At 31.7% G+C, this 22,323-nt stretch overlaps 1 protein-coding gene across 1 annotated transcript in view; it reads right to left on the reverse strand.

Annotated features, from left to right (window-relative positions):
- The window catches only part of LOC129223362 (3-phosphoinositide-dependent protein kinase 1-like), a 33,609-nt gene that overhangs the window by 6,023 nt on the left and 5,263 nt on the right, over positions 1 to 22,323 (reverse strand). Inside the window, 9 exon segments of the mRNA XM_054857940.1 lie at positions 373 to 609; positions 2,676 to 2,852; positions 7,867 to 7,963; positions 8,047 to 8,115; positions 9,409 to 9,502; positions 9,636 to 9,733; positions 11,888 to 12,032; positions 16,886 to 17,032; positions 17,145 to 17,187. Coding sequence (XP_054713915.1) covers positions 373 to 609; positions 2,676 to 2,852; positions 7,867 to 7,963; positions 8,047 to 8,115; positions 9,409 to 9,502; positions 9,636 to 9,733; positions 11,888 to 12,032; positions 16,886 to 17,032; positions 17,145 to 17,187 — 1,107 coding nt within the window.

Below are 22,323 nucleotides of genomic sequence, written 5' to 3' on the forward strand. Positions count from 1 at the left end.
ATAATATAAATCTCACATTCAAGGGCGCACACATAGGGGGGCAGGTAGGGGCTCAAGCCCCCGCTTAGAAATAAGAACTTCCTTGCTTTTAGTGCTTTTTTCTTTGCAAAAATTGTATAAAAATTTCTTTTCCAGCCATTAATGAATAAGTTATTAAAAATGTCAAATTTTAATATCTAATCTGTACTGAAATCGGTTTCCGCGGAGAAAATATTTTGCTAAATTGCGGGGAAAATTTTTGAGCCCCAGCCCCCCCCCTTTTTAAAATTTTGCATATGGGTGCCCTTGCTCACATTTATTTCTTGAACAATACGGGGAGCTCTTTTGTTACCCATTTTAAAAATACAGAATGCAAGAAAATTTCACACTTGCCTTCCTTTTGTCAACTAGACCTTGTTTCAAAATAAGATTTCCTTGAACAAATTTATGCCAACTATTAGTTTTAGCTTGTTGCTCTAATCTTTGCCCCATTTCATCAGAAGGAATATCTACAATGGAAGTCCTTTTCATTGGTTTGGAAATTATTTCCTCTTCATCTTCTTGAAGAGCTAGGCCCAACAATCGTGTCATTTGCTTATCATCTAAGCCAGGCTCTAAATGGTCAGGAACCTAAACAATAAGCAAACAGCTAGTATTAAAATTTTAAAAATTACAAAGTATCAGAGATACTGTCCAACCACGGATTGTATGGAATTTTCAAACGCTCAGATAAGATGAATCTATCTAAATGAGGGGGATAAATAAAAATTTGATGCCGGTATTCTGCTCATTTGAATGAGACTCTGCTTCTGCAAAAGCTGGCATCGCTAAAAAATAATAGATTCGTCCATTTCCGGGTGTGAAACGGATGTTTGTCTTTCCATACAATCCGTGGTCAGACAGTAGTACAATTTAGAAAAGCATAATATAAGGCATTCAAACTAAATGGGAACCATCCAAACTTGCTTCTTCAGCTACAGAATCTGTAAATTTTCTATTTTCATTTCCTGCAGGTTCATACTTTTTTAAAATCTTAGACATGCATTTCATATGTGAGTAATTTCAGAAACACATACAGTTTGCCTCCCCCCTAACTAGGTTTGCCAGATTTCGGAAATGTTCAACCGGAGACATCAGAGTAGAACCCATCCCCTCCCCCTGTGTTGCTGATATTCAAAAGGGTTCACACCCTTGGCTAGTTTTTAGAGTGTTTTAGACGGTAGTTTCTTCTTGATGCTATGAATAAATGGTTTCTAAATTATGAACCAAAACCAGGAGTAATAATACATGACCTAAGCAAATAAATTTAAACATTTTATTTCCCACACATGTTAATATTTTCAAGTTACTTAAGAAAGGAGAAACACATAAAATAAGGAAAAACAATATTTGCATGTACTTTTCATCAGCTAGAACTCATTTGGTTTTAATATTGTTGTGAAAACCTTCACAAGCTAATTCAGTATTAATTTTGCCTATTAATGTTACAATTGCTAAAGTAATTATCCTAAATAACCCTTCACAGTTAATTATTTTCAGACTGTTTTGGTCATCTATTAGTCAAATTTATCATTTTCCGGGACGTGGAGTAAACCGATCGGGAAACCGGAATTTTGTCTGAAAACCAGGACGTCTGCTGTGTAGCTCAATGATTGAACCGAGTTTTGCCTAGGATTTTCATGAAGTTAGAATTGCTAGAAACGGTTATAACATTTGCTCTAATTGATTGAAATTTTTTTAACAAACCACAATCTTTTGAAATAACATAGAATGTTAAGGAGTGCATGGATTCTTTTGATCCTTATTAGGCAGCTAACCTGAAATTTCTGCTTAAAGAATTACAAAGAAGAAAAAAAAAGCTAATTTGAAATGAAAAATCGCTCAGAGGTTCAAATCCTTGGGGTCCAAAGCAGTTTCATACCAAAGTTCAAAACTGTATGTGTTATGTGGTATTCTGGACATGGGACAGCCACAGACAACTATTTCTTTGTAAAAACTTCTTTTATGTATATAAATATAATTCAGAGTGTCATTCAACATAAAAATAGGATGTCCATTCCAGATATGATTTTAATATCCCTGACTTTTCCAAACTGATAAGATAAAATTAAAAAATTAAATATCACTGATTACATAATAATTATTTAGCATCTCTATTACATTCTATTCATCTTTCATTTCTACTCAGTATTACATGTTATTCATACATTATTGTTACTCTATTTCAACTCATAAATTTCATTTTTTCACATAAGTCAGAAAATAAATTTTGGTACAGTACAACCTTATTTATCTGGTTCAACTGGGAGCAAAACAACCCAGATAAATAAAAATCTGGTTGATATGGGTAAGAGGCAAAACATAAACAAACTTACTTACAGCAAAAAACAATGCTGTGAAAAATAATTACATTGGATTGTTTCATGCAAATACTTTATTATTTATAGTTCAGCAGCAGTGATGTCGAACTGAAGCTCCAGGTACGTCACAAGAAGTTTGTCAGGTTACTATAATTTATTGATTTATGCATGAATTGTACATTTAAGCAGAATAAAAAGGTGTTGTTTGCGTTCTTATAGTTTAGCTATCACAATATAAAATTCTTAATTTTTTTTTCAAAACATAAAAAACATACATATTTTGCAAGAAAAAAATATTTGTTAAAAAATAAGTCATCTAGACCTAAGACATCTTACCTGATATTGACTTCTTAATTCTTCATTGCTAGATGTACCAGGCAAATATGGTAGTATTCTAGGAGGTGTGCATTCATGCAATGTGTCCCAAGGTAAGCTACTTAAAAAATGGTGATTTCGTATTGAAGGATAACCATTTGTGTCATTTGCACCTAAACGCTGTGATGGTTCTAAAACCTAAAAGTAGAACACATAATGATAAGAGTGAAGATGAAATTAATGTGCAAGCTCTTTATAAAGACCAATGAGATGGTTAAAACTTCCCCTATTTATTCCATACGTTTTTACCACCATTAGGTCAGACATTTGGGGATCAGGAAGGAGAACTACCCTATGGCTTCTGATTAGAGAGATATCTGCATTTATTAATAATTATTTTTCCATATAATATGCACAGAGTTAATACCTTTTGTCTTCTTCCCTTTCCCAGTAAATTTTAAAATGACAGGCATGCCTGCATAAAACAAACGAGAACCATACATTTCAACCTAACATCGAAGCAGAAACTTAAATCTTTTCTGCAGAAGTGAACTAAACAAAGGTTCATTACTTTTAGATATGCTTATGAATTACTTAGATACTTTAACGAATGATAATTTTGCCAAGATCTGTACCTTTTTTCACATGCTTAATATATACTCCAAGACTTTTACAGGCATGAGAGTGCTCAAAAGTTTACAGAAATAAATTCATGAAAATTTGGACTTGTAACAAAACAAATAAACATTCTTATCATTCAAATCATACACAAAGTACAAATCAAAAAATTTAGTACAAATAATACTATTTAAATGATGGCTTTTCAGATGTTTTTCGTCCACAAGCTCACTTCTTTTGTATTGAAACAGGGGTTTCTTGTATCCCTGAAACATGCGTTTCAGGGCTACAAGAAAGCGTTTAGCGTGTCTTTTCCAAACTTGTTTCGTTTTTAGATTTTCACACAAAGGTATTTATTTCTAATCAATGCTATTGCTATGAAAACTTTGAACTTTAAAACAAATATTTCTGATTTTTCATGGTTATTTTACACAAATATAATAGTAGAATAATTCTTTTTTAAATAGAAGTTGATAAAAATGATTTCTAATTCTGCCTAGCAAAAAATATTTAAGATTTTCAACATTAAGTTCTTAGCGATTGCAAAAAAATTCAATTTTAAAAGTTGCTTCAGAAGACAAAAACTAATTATTACTGCAACTTATTATTTTAACCATTTCAGTGATCTTAATATTGAGTGTCAACTGTATTTTTAAAGTAAAAAAAAAATTGTCATTTTTCGATATTGAAATTAGGAAATAAAATATTACTAGGATAACAAAAAATATCCAACACATACAATCAAAATTGACTATTATAACAAATATACCAACAAAAGGCCCACTTTAAAATTTGCCACTAGTTGGGAATTGAAAGAGTGCAGACAGCTGTTAAAATTACTAAACATACAAGGACTTCAGCTATTACATGCCAATAAATTAAATCATTGTAAAAGTCCCCAAAAAAACTATCCCCAAACCATGAGAAGCACCCCTTTAAATCTACAGCTTACAAATTACCAAATGCAAAACAGAGAACTTTTAGATACTGATTTCCTCTCTGTTTGTAACAAATAAAATAACATTTATTCTAGCATGAAAAGCTATAACTATATAGTGAACAAATTTAATGACTTTACAAAGATTGTTCCTTGTTAGGGTTAAAAGGAGGTTCCTTTGGAGATCATGGTCATTTAAAGATAAAAAAAAATTAAGAGTTCAAAATTAAAAAATCATCAACAAATCAGCAAAAAACAGAAATAAAATCAAATATTTCTAATCTTAACAAATTAAATTCAAAACATAATACTGAACATTTTCCAGAACTGCTTCAAAATTTTCAGTTTGTTTTAAATTGTCATTTGAATGAACCAAATAAATGTTCATATAATGTCAGCTGTATTTCCTCTCTTCTAAAATCAACACATTTTTTACAGCAGCTCATTAAAAATCTGAACTAATTAGCAGAAGTATTATTAGGTAGTAGAAGAGTCGATTATTAGCGGATTATCAAAAAAAAAAAAAAAAAGATGTTTAGGAAAACAGTATGCCATTTAGCAGGTGGTTCTACAGAATGTAATTACTCTTTTAAACAAATTATATAAAAAATTAATTCCCATTGTTTACAAAACATAAAGGACTATATTAAAACTTCGTGGCAGAGCATTTGTATTTTTGACATATTACTGTAACACAAGTTTTGACTAATACGTATGAAATGTGCATTAATAAATGTTTAATTTCAGGCAGCATGTGTGTTATAACCTAATTGATATGCATAAGAAATAAAAATGTTTCAAATAATGGCTTAGATAGAAGATTTCATTGGTTCTGCTTTCAAATAAAAGTGTGGTATGGAAAGATGTTCAGTCATTAGGAATTTGAATGTAAATTAATTGTGAGTTTATGCTTGCGACAGTATACGAATTAACATTATAACTAAATGAGTTGAGAACCAAAGTTTGATTTTGACAACCAATAATAAATTCCTTTTAAACACTATAAATGTAAGCACTTGTCCTGTAGACTTGCCAACCTTACAAAATAAAAGATAAATGCTGGTATGTAATATTCTAATATTCTTAAGTAAAGTTATTGAACTCACAGTTCAGAACTCACTGGAAGAAGAACTTTTAGAAGTAACAAAGGAGGCCAAAACCAACGAGGATACCGACATCAGTTACACACAAACAAAAAATGTTCACATGGCAGGGTTGGCCGGATTGGACCCAATGGCTTTTTTTTGAAAAAACCCATTTAAAAAAACCCATTATTTAGCCCACTTTTGGGTTTTTTTAAATTTTTTGTAGAAGTTTTTAAAATTTTTTATTAATTTAAATACTTACACAATTTAAACTTCTTTTTTATTTGTTCTTACCACACACAATGGACATAAAGAACTTTAATAGTATTTCTTAACTCTTAACGGCATTAAAAAAATACTTCGATTTTAAATAAATATATTTAACTTTTTTCTTTAACTGGTCAATAAATAACTCAAATTATCTTGACTAAGTCATGTCACGTCTGATTTTCTCAGTATTTGTAGATTGTACAGAGGAAACTACTCTAGCTAACAGTGTTGGCCGGATTGGACCCAATGGGTTTTTTTGAAAAAACCCATTAAAAAAAACCTCATTATTTGCCCACTTTTGGGTTTTTTAAAATTTTCTGAGAAGTTTTTGAAAAAATTAATTAATTTAGATACTTTCACAATTTAAACTTCTTTTTTATTTGTTCTTCACCACAGACAATGGACATAAAAAATGAATTTTGAACTTTAATAGTATTTCTTAACTCTTAATGGCATTAAAAAATACTTCAAAGATTTTAAATAAATATATTTAACTTTTTTAACTGGTCAATAAATAACTCAAATTATCTTGACTAAGTCCTGTCACGTCTGATTTTCTCCATATTTGTAGATTGTACAGAGGAAAGTACTCTAGCTAAAAGGCTTTCATGCAAATTATTTTCTGCAAACCAACACGTCACAAATCTCGAATAAACAAGGTATATTTTTTAGAAATTAACAGGTTTTACAAATGGTCAGAAAGAAAACAGAATAGAATGTACAGTATTTTCATTATCTTACGAAAAAGTTTAATATTTCTTACTCTGTTCACAGAAATAGAAAATTAGGCAGCATAAAATTCAAAGAAATATGTTGATTAAGCTGGAATTCAGTAAAAAGAGATTTAAAATACTTGAGGTTCTACAGTAGTTTTGCATAACAAAATGAAATACAATAAAGTAAAATGCAAAAAAAAAAAAAAATGTTGTAATTAAAAACAAACAAAAGATTTTATCACTCGAGAAGTAACTTTACCTTAGCTGTTGGTAATCATGGAAACTAAAAAATCTGAAACTTCACCATTCTTGGGTTTCGTCGTCTTTCATACCTTTCTTCAGAAAACACGGAATTTTCAGCTTTTTTTACCTCAAGACAACTTTTAAGCTTTGTTCCTATACTTACGCTACAATATGCTACAAGTACCCCATATTTTTCCTAAAAAAAGACAAAAAAAACCCACATTTCTTTTAAAAAACCCAGTTTTAGTTGGGTTCTTTTGGGTTTTATTTAAAAAAACCCTGGGTCCATGGGCTTTTTAAAAAAAAAACCCGGGTTTTTGCCAACCCTGTCACATGGAAAATTTTGAGCCATTCCTAGACAATAGAAATGATGTTTCTGGTTTGTTAGTGAAGGAAGATTCTAGCATGGAAATGACGCAAGTGATCATGGATGCGTTAATGCTCTGCAAAGAATTAGAGAAAAATTCTTAATGACAGCCAAAAGACTATCACAGCCAGCTCCTCTTTATAAACCAGAACATGAAATTAATTTATGTTTTCTTTATGCATGTTGTACATAAAAATCATTAGTCAAAACAAGAATGAAATTATTTTTTATCTAAGGAACCTAACCCCTATTTTAACACTAGTATTAGGTCTCAATTTACGCGGCATTTCCGTGGAAAGTAACCCCCTAGTAAAATGAGGGTCTACTGTATTAAAATTTGTTATAAAATAGAAGCCATCGACAATTTTTTGAAAACAAAAATTGATATCAGGCTTAGTGATTGTTTAAAGTTGCTACAAAAGTTGATTTAGCATTTTCTAAAAAATATATTGACCTATCTTTTGGCGTAACAAGCATGTGATTCTATTGCATTAATAGCTGTTCTTTAGGGTCTTTGAATTCTCAAAATTGAGGTGAAGGCAAAAAATAAAAAGGACCGTTCTGCCTACAGCAGGTGAGCTGGCATGTCTGGTCTTGGTTTTAATTGAAGTGCAACATTAAATGTTGAATTTGATGATTTTGATGGAAATTAATTGAACATTTTTAAGCACCAGTATTGAAACTGGTAGCAGTGCAAGTACAAAAGTTATTAAAAAATTAATTTTCGGTGAACTAAAGCAATTCAGTTTTCTATGTTTGGTACAGTTTTAAAAGAATCAGGAGAATGAAAAACTTAAAAGACTACTTCAATGCTAAATGCTAATGCATTGCTGAATGAAAATGCTTATTAAAACCTAATTTAAACTTCAAGTAATTAAATAAGGCACCCAGGCATAAAACAATACTCAGCACTTCAAGTAAAAGGTATCATACTGTAAAAAGTGTAACAATATAGGCAAGAATAGGACATTGTTACCAATAACTGTTGAACAAGATCTTTTGCTAATTCTGAAAATCCATCAGGAAAATCATACTCTAACTTTGTTATCTTTTGAAACATAAGATACTCATTCCTGCAGAGGAAAAAAAATATTAATAGCATACACAGATAATTCTAACATTTCATATGTAAAGCAACTGGAAATTCTCTACTTACGAGGCTCTAAATGGAGGAAGACCAGAAACCATTTGATAAATTATGCAACCCAAGGCCCATAAATCCACACTAGAATAATGAAATAAGAACATTGCAATATTTTTGATTAAGTAAAATAATACTACTGAATTTGAAACATATTTTAATTCAGTTCGCCATATTTTAGTTTCAAAACATTCTTTTAAATTTTGAATTCATGAAAGAAATTTTGTTCCAAACGTAACAAAATCTTTAAACTAAGAACTAATTATCAACAAAATATTTTCTTAACATTTCCCTTATAATTACATATTAAACACTAAACTTTCTTTTCACATATTCCAAAAAACATTTATATAATACACTCACAAGTTCCAACTTGTCAGTGGCTTATTTCTAAGTGACCAATAATCCTCTGAACTTCCCATTTGGTTCAGACATTGCTCTTTCATTTAAAGAGAAAGTTGCATGCTACACCTTACCATAGAATGAGCTTTGACAGGTTATTTTATCAGGGGTGAAACTGATACAGGTCCAAATTAATAACGTGCTACATGTATGCTAGAACAGAACTGACATAAATAAAAGTGGTTAAATAAAAGTTTTATCCCTCCCCTTTCAAAGTTGGAGACTATCCTAATACATATTTTGCTACTTGTGAAAGAAAAATCTTTTTTTTTTTTTTTCCTGGCGGGAGAAAACCCTTCTAGACAGCTAGCTACCTGTAGAGAATGTGCATCTTATGTTACATTTTTAAATTTTAAGGTATTTAATTGTATCATTAATAGCTGCCATTTTGACATACCCTAAGAAACAATTACAAATATATCCCTAGGTATTCTTGCTGCAAATTTAGGCTTTGTTAATAATTAAAACAATGAAGATTTCTGGATTAACCCAGGGAAAGCTTCAATCTTGATAGATTATGATAAGAACATATGATGATTGCACTTTATTGTAAAATTGTGTATTGAGGGAGCATACAATACAATTTTGGAAATCAAAGAGTAATTCACCCGCCCCCACCTTAGTATTGAAAAAAAAAGGAAGTATTCTTGCACTTTTGATAACCCATCAGTCTCTTTGTTTTTGCCAACATGGTTTGACATTACTTCACAATTTTTTGATAATATCCATTAAATTCCCTTCAAATCAGACAGCAAGTACATAACTAAACCACAAATTTTATATCACACAGAAACATGCCACCAGAATGATTTTTGATATGCTACATGATTACAATTGCTGGGATAATAATACGCTTAACATAATTTGTTTTGCGAGTTCGTACATTGAGATATCATACGATTACCTGAATATGAGTTAAAGTCAATGTTATATTCATATAAGATTAAAAAAAATTCTAGTATTGAAATAAATTACCTTGGATATGCACTCTTATCACTTAACATTTCAGGAGAAACATATTGTGCAGTTCCAACAAATGAGTTTTTTCGACTAGATTCACTAGATAACGCTGTAAGAAGAAAATTAAAATTATCAATATCATAAAGCAAGTAAGTTTATGTTGTTATTAGTTACAATGAAAATAATATTGTTTAAAATTAAATGTTTGAAACATAAACATGCACTTTAAAAAAAAGACTTACCGTCATTGTTTTCAATATTTATGACCTTTGCCGATCCAAAATCGGTAATTTGAATATGCATATGTTCATCTAATAAAATATTTTCTGGCTTTAAATCCCTTTAAAAAAAGGAAAAAAATAGTACAGATAAAATATACATCAAAATACAAAAGTAAAAATGATTTATTAATTTACAAAGTATCACAGCTAGAGTAGAACTAGGCTTAGTATTTTCTACTTATTTAAACATATTTACAAAGAATTAGGAATTTAACTGTTGATTTAACTACATAGTTTCCAACTTGAGGGAAAATCTCAACATATATGATGTTACTTAAGATTACTGACAGATCATATTCGTAGTAAATTCTACTAGCTTCATGAAACAACTTGAATGCTCAACATTCGAAAAACTTTTCAAGGTTTTCTGCACTACTTGTTTATTTATTATTACAACTATTTTTTACAATTACCATAAAAACATTCTTTACCATCTCAAGTTCCTCAATTCCATTCTAAATGATAAATTCCGCTGCCAAAGTAATTAACATAAATATTTCCAAAAGTCCCTTCAGCTAACTTTTTTTTTTATAGAAAGCAGTATTTTTCAAAAGCTTTGTAGTGTACAGAAAATGTTTCAGATTTTTAAACAAATTTTTAGTCCACATTCAAATATTTAAAATAGTACTTTTAGCTTTTTGTTTCCCTGTCTCAAGAGAAAAAAAAAATCAAAGCATTGTGCTGTTCACAGCATACACTATCATTCGGTTAATGTGTCAAAAGAAATTCCATTCTAAATGATAACATCCACTGCCAAAGTTATTAACACGAATATTTCCGCTGCGAAAAATCCCTTCAGATAACGATATCTTTCCGGGTAATTTTCTTCTGATGTTATCATTTGAAAAAGAAGTAGCACTTTCTTCACAAATCTTTCTGCGTGATTATGGGAAATTTTTAACAATGATTTTTTAAAGACTTCAAAATATTGACATATTCAGCTGAAGATAAATTTGCTATTTAAAAAAATGAAACCTGCTAGTTTGAAATTTTTATCAGTTTAGATTTTTGAAGTTGAAAAATGCGGCAGTGATTATTTTTTTCGCTATTAACAATGTGTTGAGACAGTGACACCCAACCTTTTTTTAAACCTCAGTAATGTATTTCCTATTAATAGGTCTCTCTCTCTCTATAAATATATTTGAGTCGTCATTTTACAAAACTTTGGAAAAACGGAAAAGTTAGGAAAAATAGCAATATAAAACGGTTCAAATTCAATATAAAATGGTTTGCGTGTAATAAATCTAAATTGATTTATTACACGCCCCCCCCCCCCCGCCATTTGTTTTTTTTCTTTTTAGAACGTATTATTAAGAGCTGTTATTAAAAAAGTGACCATATCTCTCAGTTACAATAATAATCGACATGATTGTAAAAGGCTGAAAATAATCCTTGTATTTGAGTAACTCTCGAATTTTCCCAACTTCTGTCAATTTTTTCCCAGAAGATAGTCCTTGCGTTCAGAAATCTAAAGCCATCCAAAATATTTTTAATAATTGGATAAAATTAATTTTATTTAAATCTTCATACAAACCAAATGCACTATAGTGACAGCCTGATTATGCCTTTGCAGTTTCATCTTTGACAGACACTCATCAGTTTGGAATAGTCAACTTGCTGCTTCATTAACTATATCTTTGGTAAGTCTGGTAAGTTTGGTAATGATGCTGGTTTGAATTAAGCTAGATGCAACTGGATAGAATGTTTCATGGGCACTGGACATGCAAGTCCATAGCATAAAATAAAACATAGGAAGGTAGCATAATATAAAATATAAGAGGTAGAATCGCATAGTAAGCAAAACTGAGCGAGTGTTATGGCAGCAGATTCAATCAGATTTCTAAATGTGTAAAAGACAGGGACTGATGCCTAATAACAGCTAAAACACATAAATTCAATGCCTAATGCACAAAAGTTGACAGGCGTGTAACTAAATTCTTAATACAAAATAATAATAATTTTTAAAAACTGGTATAAAAATTGATACCGAAAATTTATTTTATTTTCGTCTTAAAGTGAATCAAAAATTTGAAAAGTAAGTGTGGCATTAACAAATAAAGCTAGAATATTTATATTTCATCCCTTTCTATGACAAATGGCGAACACAAGAAAAAAAAAATTCTGAAATTCCAGAATTATTTTTCAATTTTAAAACACAGGCATAAATAATTGTGAACGGAAACACAGAAAAAGAAGATAACTTAGCAAATTACCTGTGAATTATATTTAACCTATGCAAATGCTCAATAGCCAGAAGGATTTCGCCAGTGTAAAATCGTGTGCATTCTTCATCAAAGGATCCAACCTTCACTATATAAGGCAGAAGTTCTCCATGTTTTGCATAATTCATTACAAAATCTTATGAAACAGCAGTGAAGGAAAAAATTGAATGATAGATGCAACAACTATAAACAAGAGACACAATACAACGAAGAGTGTACAGTAAACTTTCGATTATCCACGAGCGGATTATGCACAAGCAGGGGTCTGTCCAGGATTTTTTACAGGGTCCATTTTTTGTCAAAAATCAAATAATTTTGTGAAAAATCAAATAATTTTGCAAAAAAATATTTTTTTTTCTTTTTTGTAAAAATGAAATTTTAGAATCTTAAGATGGCACAAACTGCATCATTGGCATCTACAGTTGAGTGTTTTCCCCCCTTTTCTGTTGAGAATATCATTCTTGAGAGTTTTTCTAGTATTCGGGGGGGGGGGGGGGGGGGGGGGGGGGGGGGGGGGGGTGGGGAATTGCTCTCTGGGAGATGGGCACCCATCAAGTATCAATATTTATCTACTATTCTACATTATGTTAAATTATACTAGAAATGTTATACGTATTTAAAATAATTGTAAGGAAAAAAATCAGGCAGGGGTTCATCATTTAACTTTTTGACCCAAGACACTGTTAAAGAGCACAGATTTACGTTTAAAATTTATGCACTCGGTGATTTTTACAAAAATTAAAAAATATATTTGTTTAAGTCTTAACAAAGCGTACTAAACATCGAACATTCGAAAAATCCGATTCCCACAGGGGATGCAAAAAGATCGCAATCCTCAAAGTGAAGGCATCAAAAGTATGAAAACAGCTTGTAAAAGAAATATTTTTTATAAAATTATTTTAGAACTGCATTTTACAGTCCTATGATAAACATATCAATAATATCTGGAGATAGTTAAAGCAAAAAAAATAAAACAAAATAAAATAAAAAATAAAAAAGGAAAATTAATTTGAATTTCAACATCTTGAATTCAAATTATGTTTTTCGCAATCACGAGTGTGTGTATGTAGGCGTATGTGTTTGTGTGTGGGGGGTATGTGTATGTGTGTGTAGGCATGTGCGTTTGTGTCTGTATGCTGGCATAAGTGTGTGGGTAGTTGTGTGTATGAATGAGTGTGCATGGGGGCGGGGTATGTGTATGTGTGTGTAGGCATATGTGTTTGTGTCTGTGTGCAGGCATGAATGTGTGGGTAGTTGTGTATATGTGTGTGTGTTTGTTTTTGTGTGTGTAGGTGTCTGTATGTATGCGTGTGTATGTGTTTGTGTAGGTGTGTGTAGGTGTCTGTATGCATGCGTGTGTATGTGTTTGTGTAGGTGTATGTGTGTGTGCATGCGTGTGTGTGTAGTTGTGTATGTATGCCCGTGTGTGTAAGACAGGGATGCAACCTGGAGACGGCTTTCGCTATAGGTGCAGCATCGTGAGGAGCCGGTGGACGGTGATGGTGCGGAGGGTGGCGGTGGGAAAATAAAATGATAGGTCGTCAAAAACAGTCAAATAAAAGCAATAAGCAATCGTGATTGTCTAAAAAAAAAAAAAATAAATGAAATAAATAAACCATTTTTAGCATTTTAATTTTTGACTCATAAAAGAAAAGGGAACTTCGCTTTAAAAACTTGAAATAAGCGTTGTTACAAAAATAAAGAGACTTCATTTATTGGCATCCTAATAAAGCGAAGTTAGCGTAAAAAAGAATAAAATATGATTCTCATATCGGATGTAAAGAGATTGCATTTTTCAAAATGTAGGCATCTAAAGAAAACAAGAAGTTCTGTTTAGAACTAAAGGAGCCTACTTTCCCGTATACCAATATCCACTTTCTAGTATCTGATCAGCATTCTCAAAATTAGCTAAAATCATAAATTATTTCAAACATATTTTTTAAATATTTTAAGTTGATTTCAAGAAATAAAGTATGCCTTGCTCATCTAAAGAATTAGATACGTAAAAAATAAATAAAAGAACAAATAAAATAGCAGCACCTTTTAAACAAAGCAGCGAAATACATTTTTTCCATCAAAAAAATCTTCAACTACTTTCAAAAAGGAAAAAAAAGAACTCAAATTAAAAGCTCATTAAAATAATCATATCAAAAAAAAAAAAAAATATTGTCTGTTTTTAACCAAAAAACAAACGAAAACAAATTTTTTATCGTTCGTTTGTTGCCAAAAAAAATTTAAGAATGAATTAATGTACTTTCAAAAATAAATAAAAACAATAAAATGTCAACTTAAAGAAATAATTTTCATAGTCGAAAAAAAAAAAATATCATCTGCGCATATCTTTATGTAAAAACATAAAAGACTGAATTTCTCCGCCGAAAACTGAATACATAAATTAAAACTTTAGCATGAAAATAAAATCAAAACATATTTAAAACAATTATTTCACAGTAAAAACCATGGCTGTGGAGTCGGAGTCCATCTGATTTTTGGACAAACAAGTTAGATTTGAGAGCCGAAAGTTTTAAATTCAAAGACTCGGAGTTGGAATCGGTCATTTCCCTAAAAAGTCCGCAAGTCTGCCAATACTTGCAGGGACGGAGTAGGACTTATTATTTGATACAGGAGTCGGAGTCAGCCATTTTTCCCCCGTGCATAAATTTTTGCCAAAGCTATGAAGTCAGATTCAAAATCGGAGTAATTTTCGGGCACAGGAGTCGGAGTCAGAGTCAGGAGCACCAAAATTGTCGGAGTTGGGAGTAGGTCGTCAAGAGCTATTTCCAACAAAGTTTGTTTGAAGTAAATCCGCCTGTAAGTTCGGAATTTGTATTGACTTTCAGTTTCCCCGTAGGCACTAATGTTAAGATATTTGAACTGTTCAAAGTTGAACGAAAACGTGTTCAAATCAAAAAGCTATTTTCGATACATGTTTTTCATCAAAAGCTTTTCCCTACAAAGTTTGGAGCCACTTCGTCTCTAAGTTCAAGATTTATTTTTGCTTTGAACTTCCCCGTAGGCGCTAATGTTAAGTTTTTTTGAACTGTTCAAAATTAAACGAAAAATTGTTCAAATCAAAAAATGAATTATGAGAATAAGATGTCCTCGCCGAGATCTTTTCAACAAAAAAATTTGTTCGAATCAGGCTATTCATTCAAAAGTTATTGGGGGGGGGGGGGGGGGGGGACAGACAGACAGATATTTTTCCCCATCTCAATACCCTATTTTCCACTTTTTAATTTTTCAATATTTATCTAACTATTTTATTTATTTTTGACTTTTTTTTGCTTTTCGGGATATTTTTAAGATGCATTAAGCCTTCTTTCATGCTTTTTTCTTACTTCCTTGACTTTCATGGGAATGTAGGCTAAAAAGATTAATAAAAGCAGTTTATTTTTAATTAATTATCCTCTTTAGTATCGAAAAATCTAACCCTTAACTTTCTCCCAAAATAACAGTTAAATATCCCACCACCAGACGCTAAGTGGCAATAAGTTTGAAGTTGTTAACCCTATCTGAAGCGATACCATTTTGCCCCACCCCTCTTTGCAGTTCTAAGTTCATTTCCTTGTATATTACTGTTTGTCATGAGCAGAGAGAAAAGTGCTTAGGACACAATTTTCAGAGAAGGTTGATGCTGATTTTTTATCTGCAAAATTAGCAGATTTTGTGTAAGTTGATCCCTCTCATTTAACTTTAAAAAAGGTTCTGAAATATGCGTTATTTTGATTTGCGAATTGCTCTTTCAATAAACATTTTATGAGAGATTCGTTTTTGTTTATCAGAATTTTGTTAAGGGTCCGTTTTGGTTGATCGGGATTTTGTGAAGGGTCCCTTAACAGACCCAAATTTCTTCTGGTCAAATCCCCAACAAGGAAATCGAAAATTGGGAACATGTATTTTCACAGCAAAAGCAAAAGACAATGGCAGTGTTGTTTTCAAAAAACTTTAAAGTTCAACATAGTTGTTACTGTCTCATTTATCCTACATACACTTGTTCTTTATTGATGTTAAGTTCTGTTGTGGGAAAAAATACAAAACATTTTTACTGTACTGCATTTATTTTCATGGTAGAAAGTACAATGTATCAACACAGCCATGTTTGTGTGGAAGAAATTTTTTACCTTCGTTGACCCTCATTTTAGCCTTTTTGTGGCTTATCCACAATTTTTATAATCCACGACACTTGCGCCATCCTATTTCGCGAATAATTGGGAGTTTAATGTACTTTGAAAAATGTTTGCTACATAAATCGATAACTGTTATTCAAATAATTTGACGCCATAAAATGATCACATACAAATATTTGTTTTTGCTATGTTTACTTTTGTAGGTTAATTTGAAGATTTATTGAATAGATCATACAAAATTTAACAATTAAAAATATTTTAAATAATTGGAGTGAGGAAACAATATATATAGCAATCCAAGGGTCACATCAAAACGCAACTGAAGTACAAGAAAGTGTAGCCTTTTACTTGTTTTTTTGACGGGGGAGGCTCTAATACTTTATCATTGATCCTAAAAACTTCAAAGCGTTTTGGAGTAAATTTTGGAACAGAAAAATTATTACTTTGGAGTAGTGTTAAAGCTTTTGGAGCAGCTCCATATCTATAATATAGCTGAATCTCAATATTTTAGCGATACTGACTAATTTCAATGAAAGGAAATTTAATATTAAAATCTCTCAAAAATATAGGCATAACTTTCTCTAATCAGTTACTTATTAAATGCTGTCTGAAACATTTAATACTATATTTTTCATAAGATTTCGAACTCTTTAGAACAATTATTACAATCTACAGGTATATTGTGTAGATATGTAATAATTATACGTAACTAAAAGATATCCATACAATATACATCAGCTTTTTTACTTGTAAAGTGCATATGAAATACAAAATAGACAATTTTATTGCTTGATTAAAACATAATTAAATGACAAAGACATAATTTAATACATAATAGTTAGGGGGGAAAACAAAAGGATACATAACCTATCAGTGTCTTGAAAAGTACAATGCAATTTAATAAAAAATGGGCTAGGATGATTGTTGAGAATGTTCATTATTTGTTTTTCTCTCATCACAGCTTTCTGCTTTTTCTCACGTAGTATGTGTCGCTTTTCACACACTTTAACTGAAATGAAATTTTAAAAACAAAATATTACGCAGTTCTGACCAAAAAAGCATGATTTTTTTTCCTAGATGAAGCAAAAGTGAATAAATAAATAAATAAAATTTATACATACTAGCATATTCCTTATTTGAATGAATATCTTTTGCTAAATATACCTGAAAAGATACATTGATTTATATAAATATACATAAGTATTTATGTGTAACATACAGGTTCTAAGATTAAAATTTTTAGAGGTGGGGAGAGTCAATTGCTTTTTTACATTTAAGTAGTATGATGCACAATATTGAAAATGACCCTTTTTGTCTCAACAAAATTTTTAAATTATGATATCTACAGAAACAGTTCTCAATCTTCTTCCCTTTCGAACCCCTTTCAATATCCAATGTCTAGAAGAAATTTGTGAATCCCTTGTGCAGTACTTAATAATAAGCAAAAAAAACAGACACACACAAAATGAATTTGAAATATTTTTTTTTTGCTTCATGTTGCTCAGTCAGTTGTTTATAATAAGAACAAAACTAGAACTGTATAAGTACAAGTTTGAAAAACTTTCTTGTCCTTGTGGAATATAATGCAGTTAATTTTTATTTTACTTTATTTAAACAGAAAATAGAAAATCTATAATTAAGTCTAATTATTATATAAAAGATAGTTTTTCCCCACAAAAAAACTTATGCTCACAAATTGCAATCAATTTTTTTCTGAAAATTTCATGATTCTCTTTTATGCATACAGCACAAATTAATTTGCATGATTTAATTCCATTGTTTCATTGATTTCTTTTTAGCCTACTTTCCTAGTAAAAGTCAGAAAAAGAAAAAAGCATGAAAGAAGGCTTAATGCATCTTAAAAATATCGCGAAAAACAAAAGAAAAAAGCAAAAATAAATAAAAATCGAAAAATTAAAAATTGGAAAGTAGGGTATTGAGATGGAGAAAAATGTCTGTCGGTCTGTCTGCCCCCCCCCCCCCCCAATAACTTTCGAATGAATGGTCCGATTCGAACAAACTTTTTTTTGTTTGAAAGATCTCGGCAAGGACACCTCATTCCCATATTTCACTTTTTGATTTGAACTATTTTTTGTTCAATTTTGAACAGTTCAAAAAAACTTAACATGAGCGCCTATAGGGAAATTCAAGGCAATTCCGATCTGTGAGGCGAATTTGCTTCAAACAAACTTTGTAGGAAAAAGCTTTTGATGAAGAACTTGTATATAAAATATCTTCTTGATTTCAACAATTTTCCCTTCAATTTTGAACAGTTAAAATCCCTTAACATTAGCGCTTATGGATGGGGAAACTGAAAGTCAATGTAGATTCTGTACTTGAAGGCGGATTTACATCAAACAAATTTTGTTGGAAATAGCTCTTGACGCCAAACTCCAGACTTTGACTCTTGTGCCCGACAATTAATCGGACTCTCAGACTTCGACTCTGATTTCGTAGCTTCGGCAAAAATTTATACACAGAGGACAAATGACTGACTCCGATTCTTGGATACTCGACTCCGACATCCCAAAATGAGATTGACTCCGACTCCACAGCTATGGTTTTAACTGCGAAATAATTATTGTTGACATGACTTGTTTTTATTTTCACGGTAAGGTTTTAATTTAGGTATTCAGTTTTCAGCGGATAAATTCGAAATCATTTATGTTTCTACATAAAGATATACGCAGACGATTTTTTTTTGACAACAAAAATTACTTCTTTAAGTTGACATTTTATTGTTTTTATTTATTTTGGTAAGTGCATTAATTCATTTAAAAAATATTTTTGGCAGCAGGGGAAAAAGAAACGATTTTTTTCTTTTTTGGATATGATGTATTTATTTTAATGAGTTTATTAATTTAAATTATTATTTCGTTTTGAAAGCTGTTGAAAAAATTTTTAATGGAAAAAGTGCATTAGCTGCTTTGTTTAAAAGGTGCTGCTATTTTATTTGTTCGTTTTTTTGAGAATATTGATCAGGTACTAGAAAGTAGTATGGGTATACGGGAAAGTAGGCTCGTTTAGTTCTAGATGGAACTTCTTGTTTTTTTTTAACTACGTACTGCATTGTGGTCTAAGTCAGTGGTCCTTAACCTTTTCACTATCGAGGACCACTTGGTTGCTATAGTTCCGAATCCAAAATCGCCCATGTATGCAATAGAAATAGTACTTTCACAGTGCTGGTGACTCGAGGCAAGGGTGGGGGAGGGGGGGGGGGGATGATCCCCCTACATTTTTTCTATCACCAAAATTTTTAAAAAGTTAATTTCAAAAAAATTCTGTGGAGTTCCACCAATCTTTTATACTGTAAAACCTCGTTAAGTCGTCACTCAAGGGGCCAAAAATTTTTGACCACTTATGCGGAGTGACTACTTATGTGGAGTGGGAAATTAAGGAAGAAAAAAAAAAAGCCTTACAAATATTCATGAATAGCAGTAGAATTCTGTGAGAAAAACAATAGCTTATGTAATCAATGTCTATAAATTAGTGAAAATATTGAAAAGTGGGGAAAATACTAATAATAGTTACTTTGTTTCATTTTCTCTTACTTATACATTACTAAATAACAACAATTTATTTTAATGTAGTTACAGTACATTAATACAATCCTTCAATGTTGACTCATGAAGTTGTTGCTTACGGAAAAGAAAGATCTTTTCTAACATACATCAAACTTTAAATTCTGTGTTTGTAGTTCCTTGAACGGATGTTAAATACTGACTATTTTTCTCCAGGTAATAAATTTTGTATGTCTTGCTGAAAGGAGTTTGATTCATACTCTTGGCACTCGGCAGAGTCACAGCAAGAATGACCAGAACGGAGGATCGAGATTTCAAGGAAAAATGACTATCAAACAGCCTTTCAACTAAGTCCGACACTATTTTGTAAGATCTGATAAGGAAAAAGAATTTTAGAAAACAATTTTTGAGTGACTAGTTAAGCGGGTAAAATTAAATTTGGTGACCAGTAAAGGAGGATCATTTTACATTACTGTGAATGAGACCTTTTCGGGACCAAAGAAAAACGACCACTTAAACGGAGTAACCACTTAACCGGTCGACTACTTATTGAGGTTTCACTGTATTACTAAAGTTCAGGGGTGATTGTGAGTTCATCAAAAAATACCTGAAAGTTTCAAAGCGAGAACGGGCCGGGGGGGGGGGGGGGGGAAATCTTTGGCCCCTATTACTTAAGTGCACCTTTTCCATAGTATTAAATAATTCTGAGTCAAAATATTGTGTGTACATTTGATTAAATTTTTAATGGGTTACAAAGTTACTTCTGAGCTGGTGTTATATAAATTATCTTGACATTTGTACATCTTAAGGGATAGGTGTTCATCTTAAGGCTCTTGCAGGTATATTTGATGAGTATTATGTAATTTAAAAAAGTTGTGGAGGTAGAGAGATAAAAGCATAAAAAAAAAAAAACAATTCCGGTATTTTCGGACATAAAAATACCGAAAATACGTCCGAAAATACCGGAAATTCGGTAAAATACCGGAACACAATCACCCCTGTAAAGTTAGCTTGAAACTGAAAGTCTGTGACTTCAGTTTCGAAACATTTCCGGGAAACACCCACTGAACACATGCTCATTCCTTCTCTTAACTTAATTCTGTTTATAGGACAAATCCATCCGGGGTTGGTCCCCCACACTTCTTCTGAAGTCACAAATTGAAGTCGAAAACTGCATTTTTTGTTTTTAGGACTTTATCTGACCAAAAAAAAAAAATCAGGAGGAACCTCAAAAACCTTCTCCATCTCATTGAATCACTCAAAGATAGCTTGAAATAGTGTTTTTAAGGCTTCAACTTCAACAATTTTGGGGAGAGAACACCAGAACCAGTCTCTCTAAGTATGCTAAAGATAGTCTAAATATGCAACACCAGTTTAGGGATTTCTTTCGGGATGAGCCCTTCTTATCTTTACATCACCTAAGACATGCCTAAATGCTATTTTAAGACTACCTATTTTGGGGAATAAGTGCAGCACTTGGTGCAAGTACTGTATCGTAATATATTCTCAAAGAAATTTTTTTTCAGTGTATGCGCCACACCTTCCATAAGTGCGCATTCAACATTAAACAACTTAAAAGCACAATCAGTAGTTCAGAAAGCTGGATCAAATGTTTATTAAAAATCCCCATTTTGCACTTTTTCCCTTTGGCATCGCTCGACTGGCCATCACTTTAGACGGTTAATCAATCCGATTTCCAACGGCAAACGCATCTCTCCACAATGCCAAACTCTCTGGCAGCAAGATGATTTCCTATTACTTCTGCCTTTATTAAATTAAACTTACAGGCTGCAGTATAACTTTTCAATCGCTTAGGAGCCATTTCAAAAGCAACTCCGTGAAAAAGTTCCATAAAAAAAGATATACCAAGAACGCATGAATGACAGCAAAAGATGAAATGCGACGATGTGAGTGAATAATAAAATTAGAAGTAGGAGACAAGTTTTCTATTAAGTTGCCTGACCGAGCAACCCACTTTTGTGAGTGAGTTAGTAAATTCCCTTTACAAAACTGGACATCCACCCCCTTTCCTTATTAGTACTTTTGCTGCCTCCTCTCCCTGACCCCTTTGCTCAGACTGGATAAGGCTTGCTAACCCACGTCGATCAGTTTTTTTCTCCTCAAAGAAACACATGCAATTGCTGACTCACCTTCCCTCCCCCCCTTTTTGCTTTACTTGTTGCCCAAGGTCAAAGGATTTCTTGACCCCTTCCCTCCCATGCGATAAGGCTTGCTCGCCCATGTGGATCAGCGTTTCTCTCCTCAGTGAAACACGTGCAACCGCTGACTCACCTTCTATCCCCTCTTTTTGCTTTATTTGTCGGCGAAGGTCGAAGGATTTCGCAAAATGAAAGGAAACGATGTGGTGCAATCTATAAACAGCATTTTCCACTTTTTAAAAAAAATACTTGGAACTTTTTTTAAAAACTAGGAAATAAAAAAACACTGCATACGCCGCACCAGCAATTCTTTAACTTTTTTTCTTGTATGCGCCGCAGCACTTATTCTCGAAGATACGGTACAGCTTTCCCAAACCTCTCCTTTTAAGTCACACAGAGTAAAACCAAGTTCACTACAATTGGAATAGGTGAAATAAGAAGAATCCAAAAGTTTTCTTTAATAAATTTCACTTGTGACTGTAAAAATTAACTATATTAAATTTCATTAGTTGGTTGTGGACCAAATGAAAATTGGCTCGCTGACTACTAGTTTGAGAACCACTCTTCACCCAGGCATTAAGTTTTTTTTTTACATTTTCTATAGTATTTTTGGTTCTTAA

Source organism: Uloborus diversus, chromosome 5 (assembly GCF_026930045.1).
Source record: "Uloborus diversus isolate 005 chromosome 5, Udiv.v.3.1, whole genome shotgun sequence".
In the NCBI taxonomy this organism is placed as follows: Eukaryota; Metazoa; Arthropoda; class Arachnida; order Araneae; family Uloboridae; genus Uloborus; species Uloborus diversus.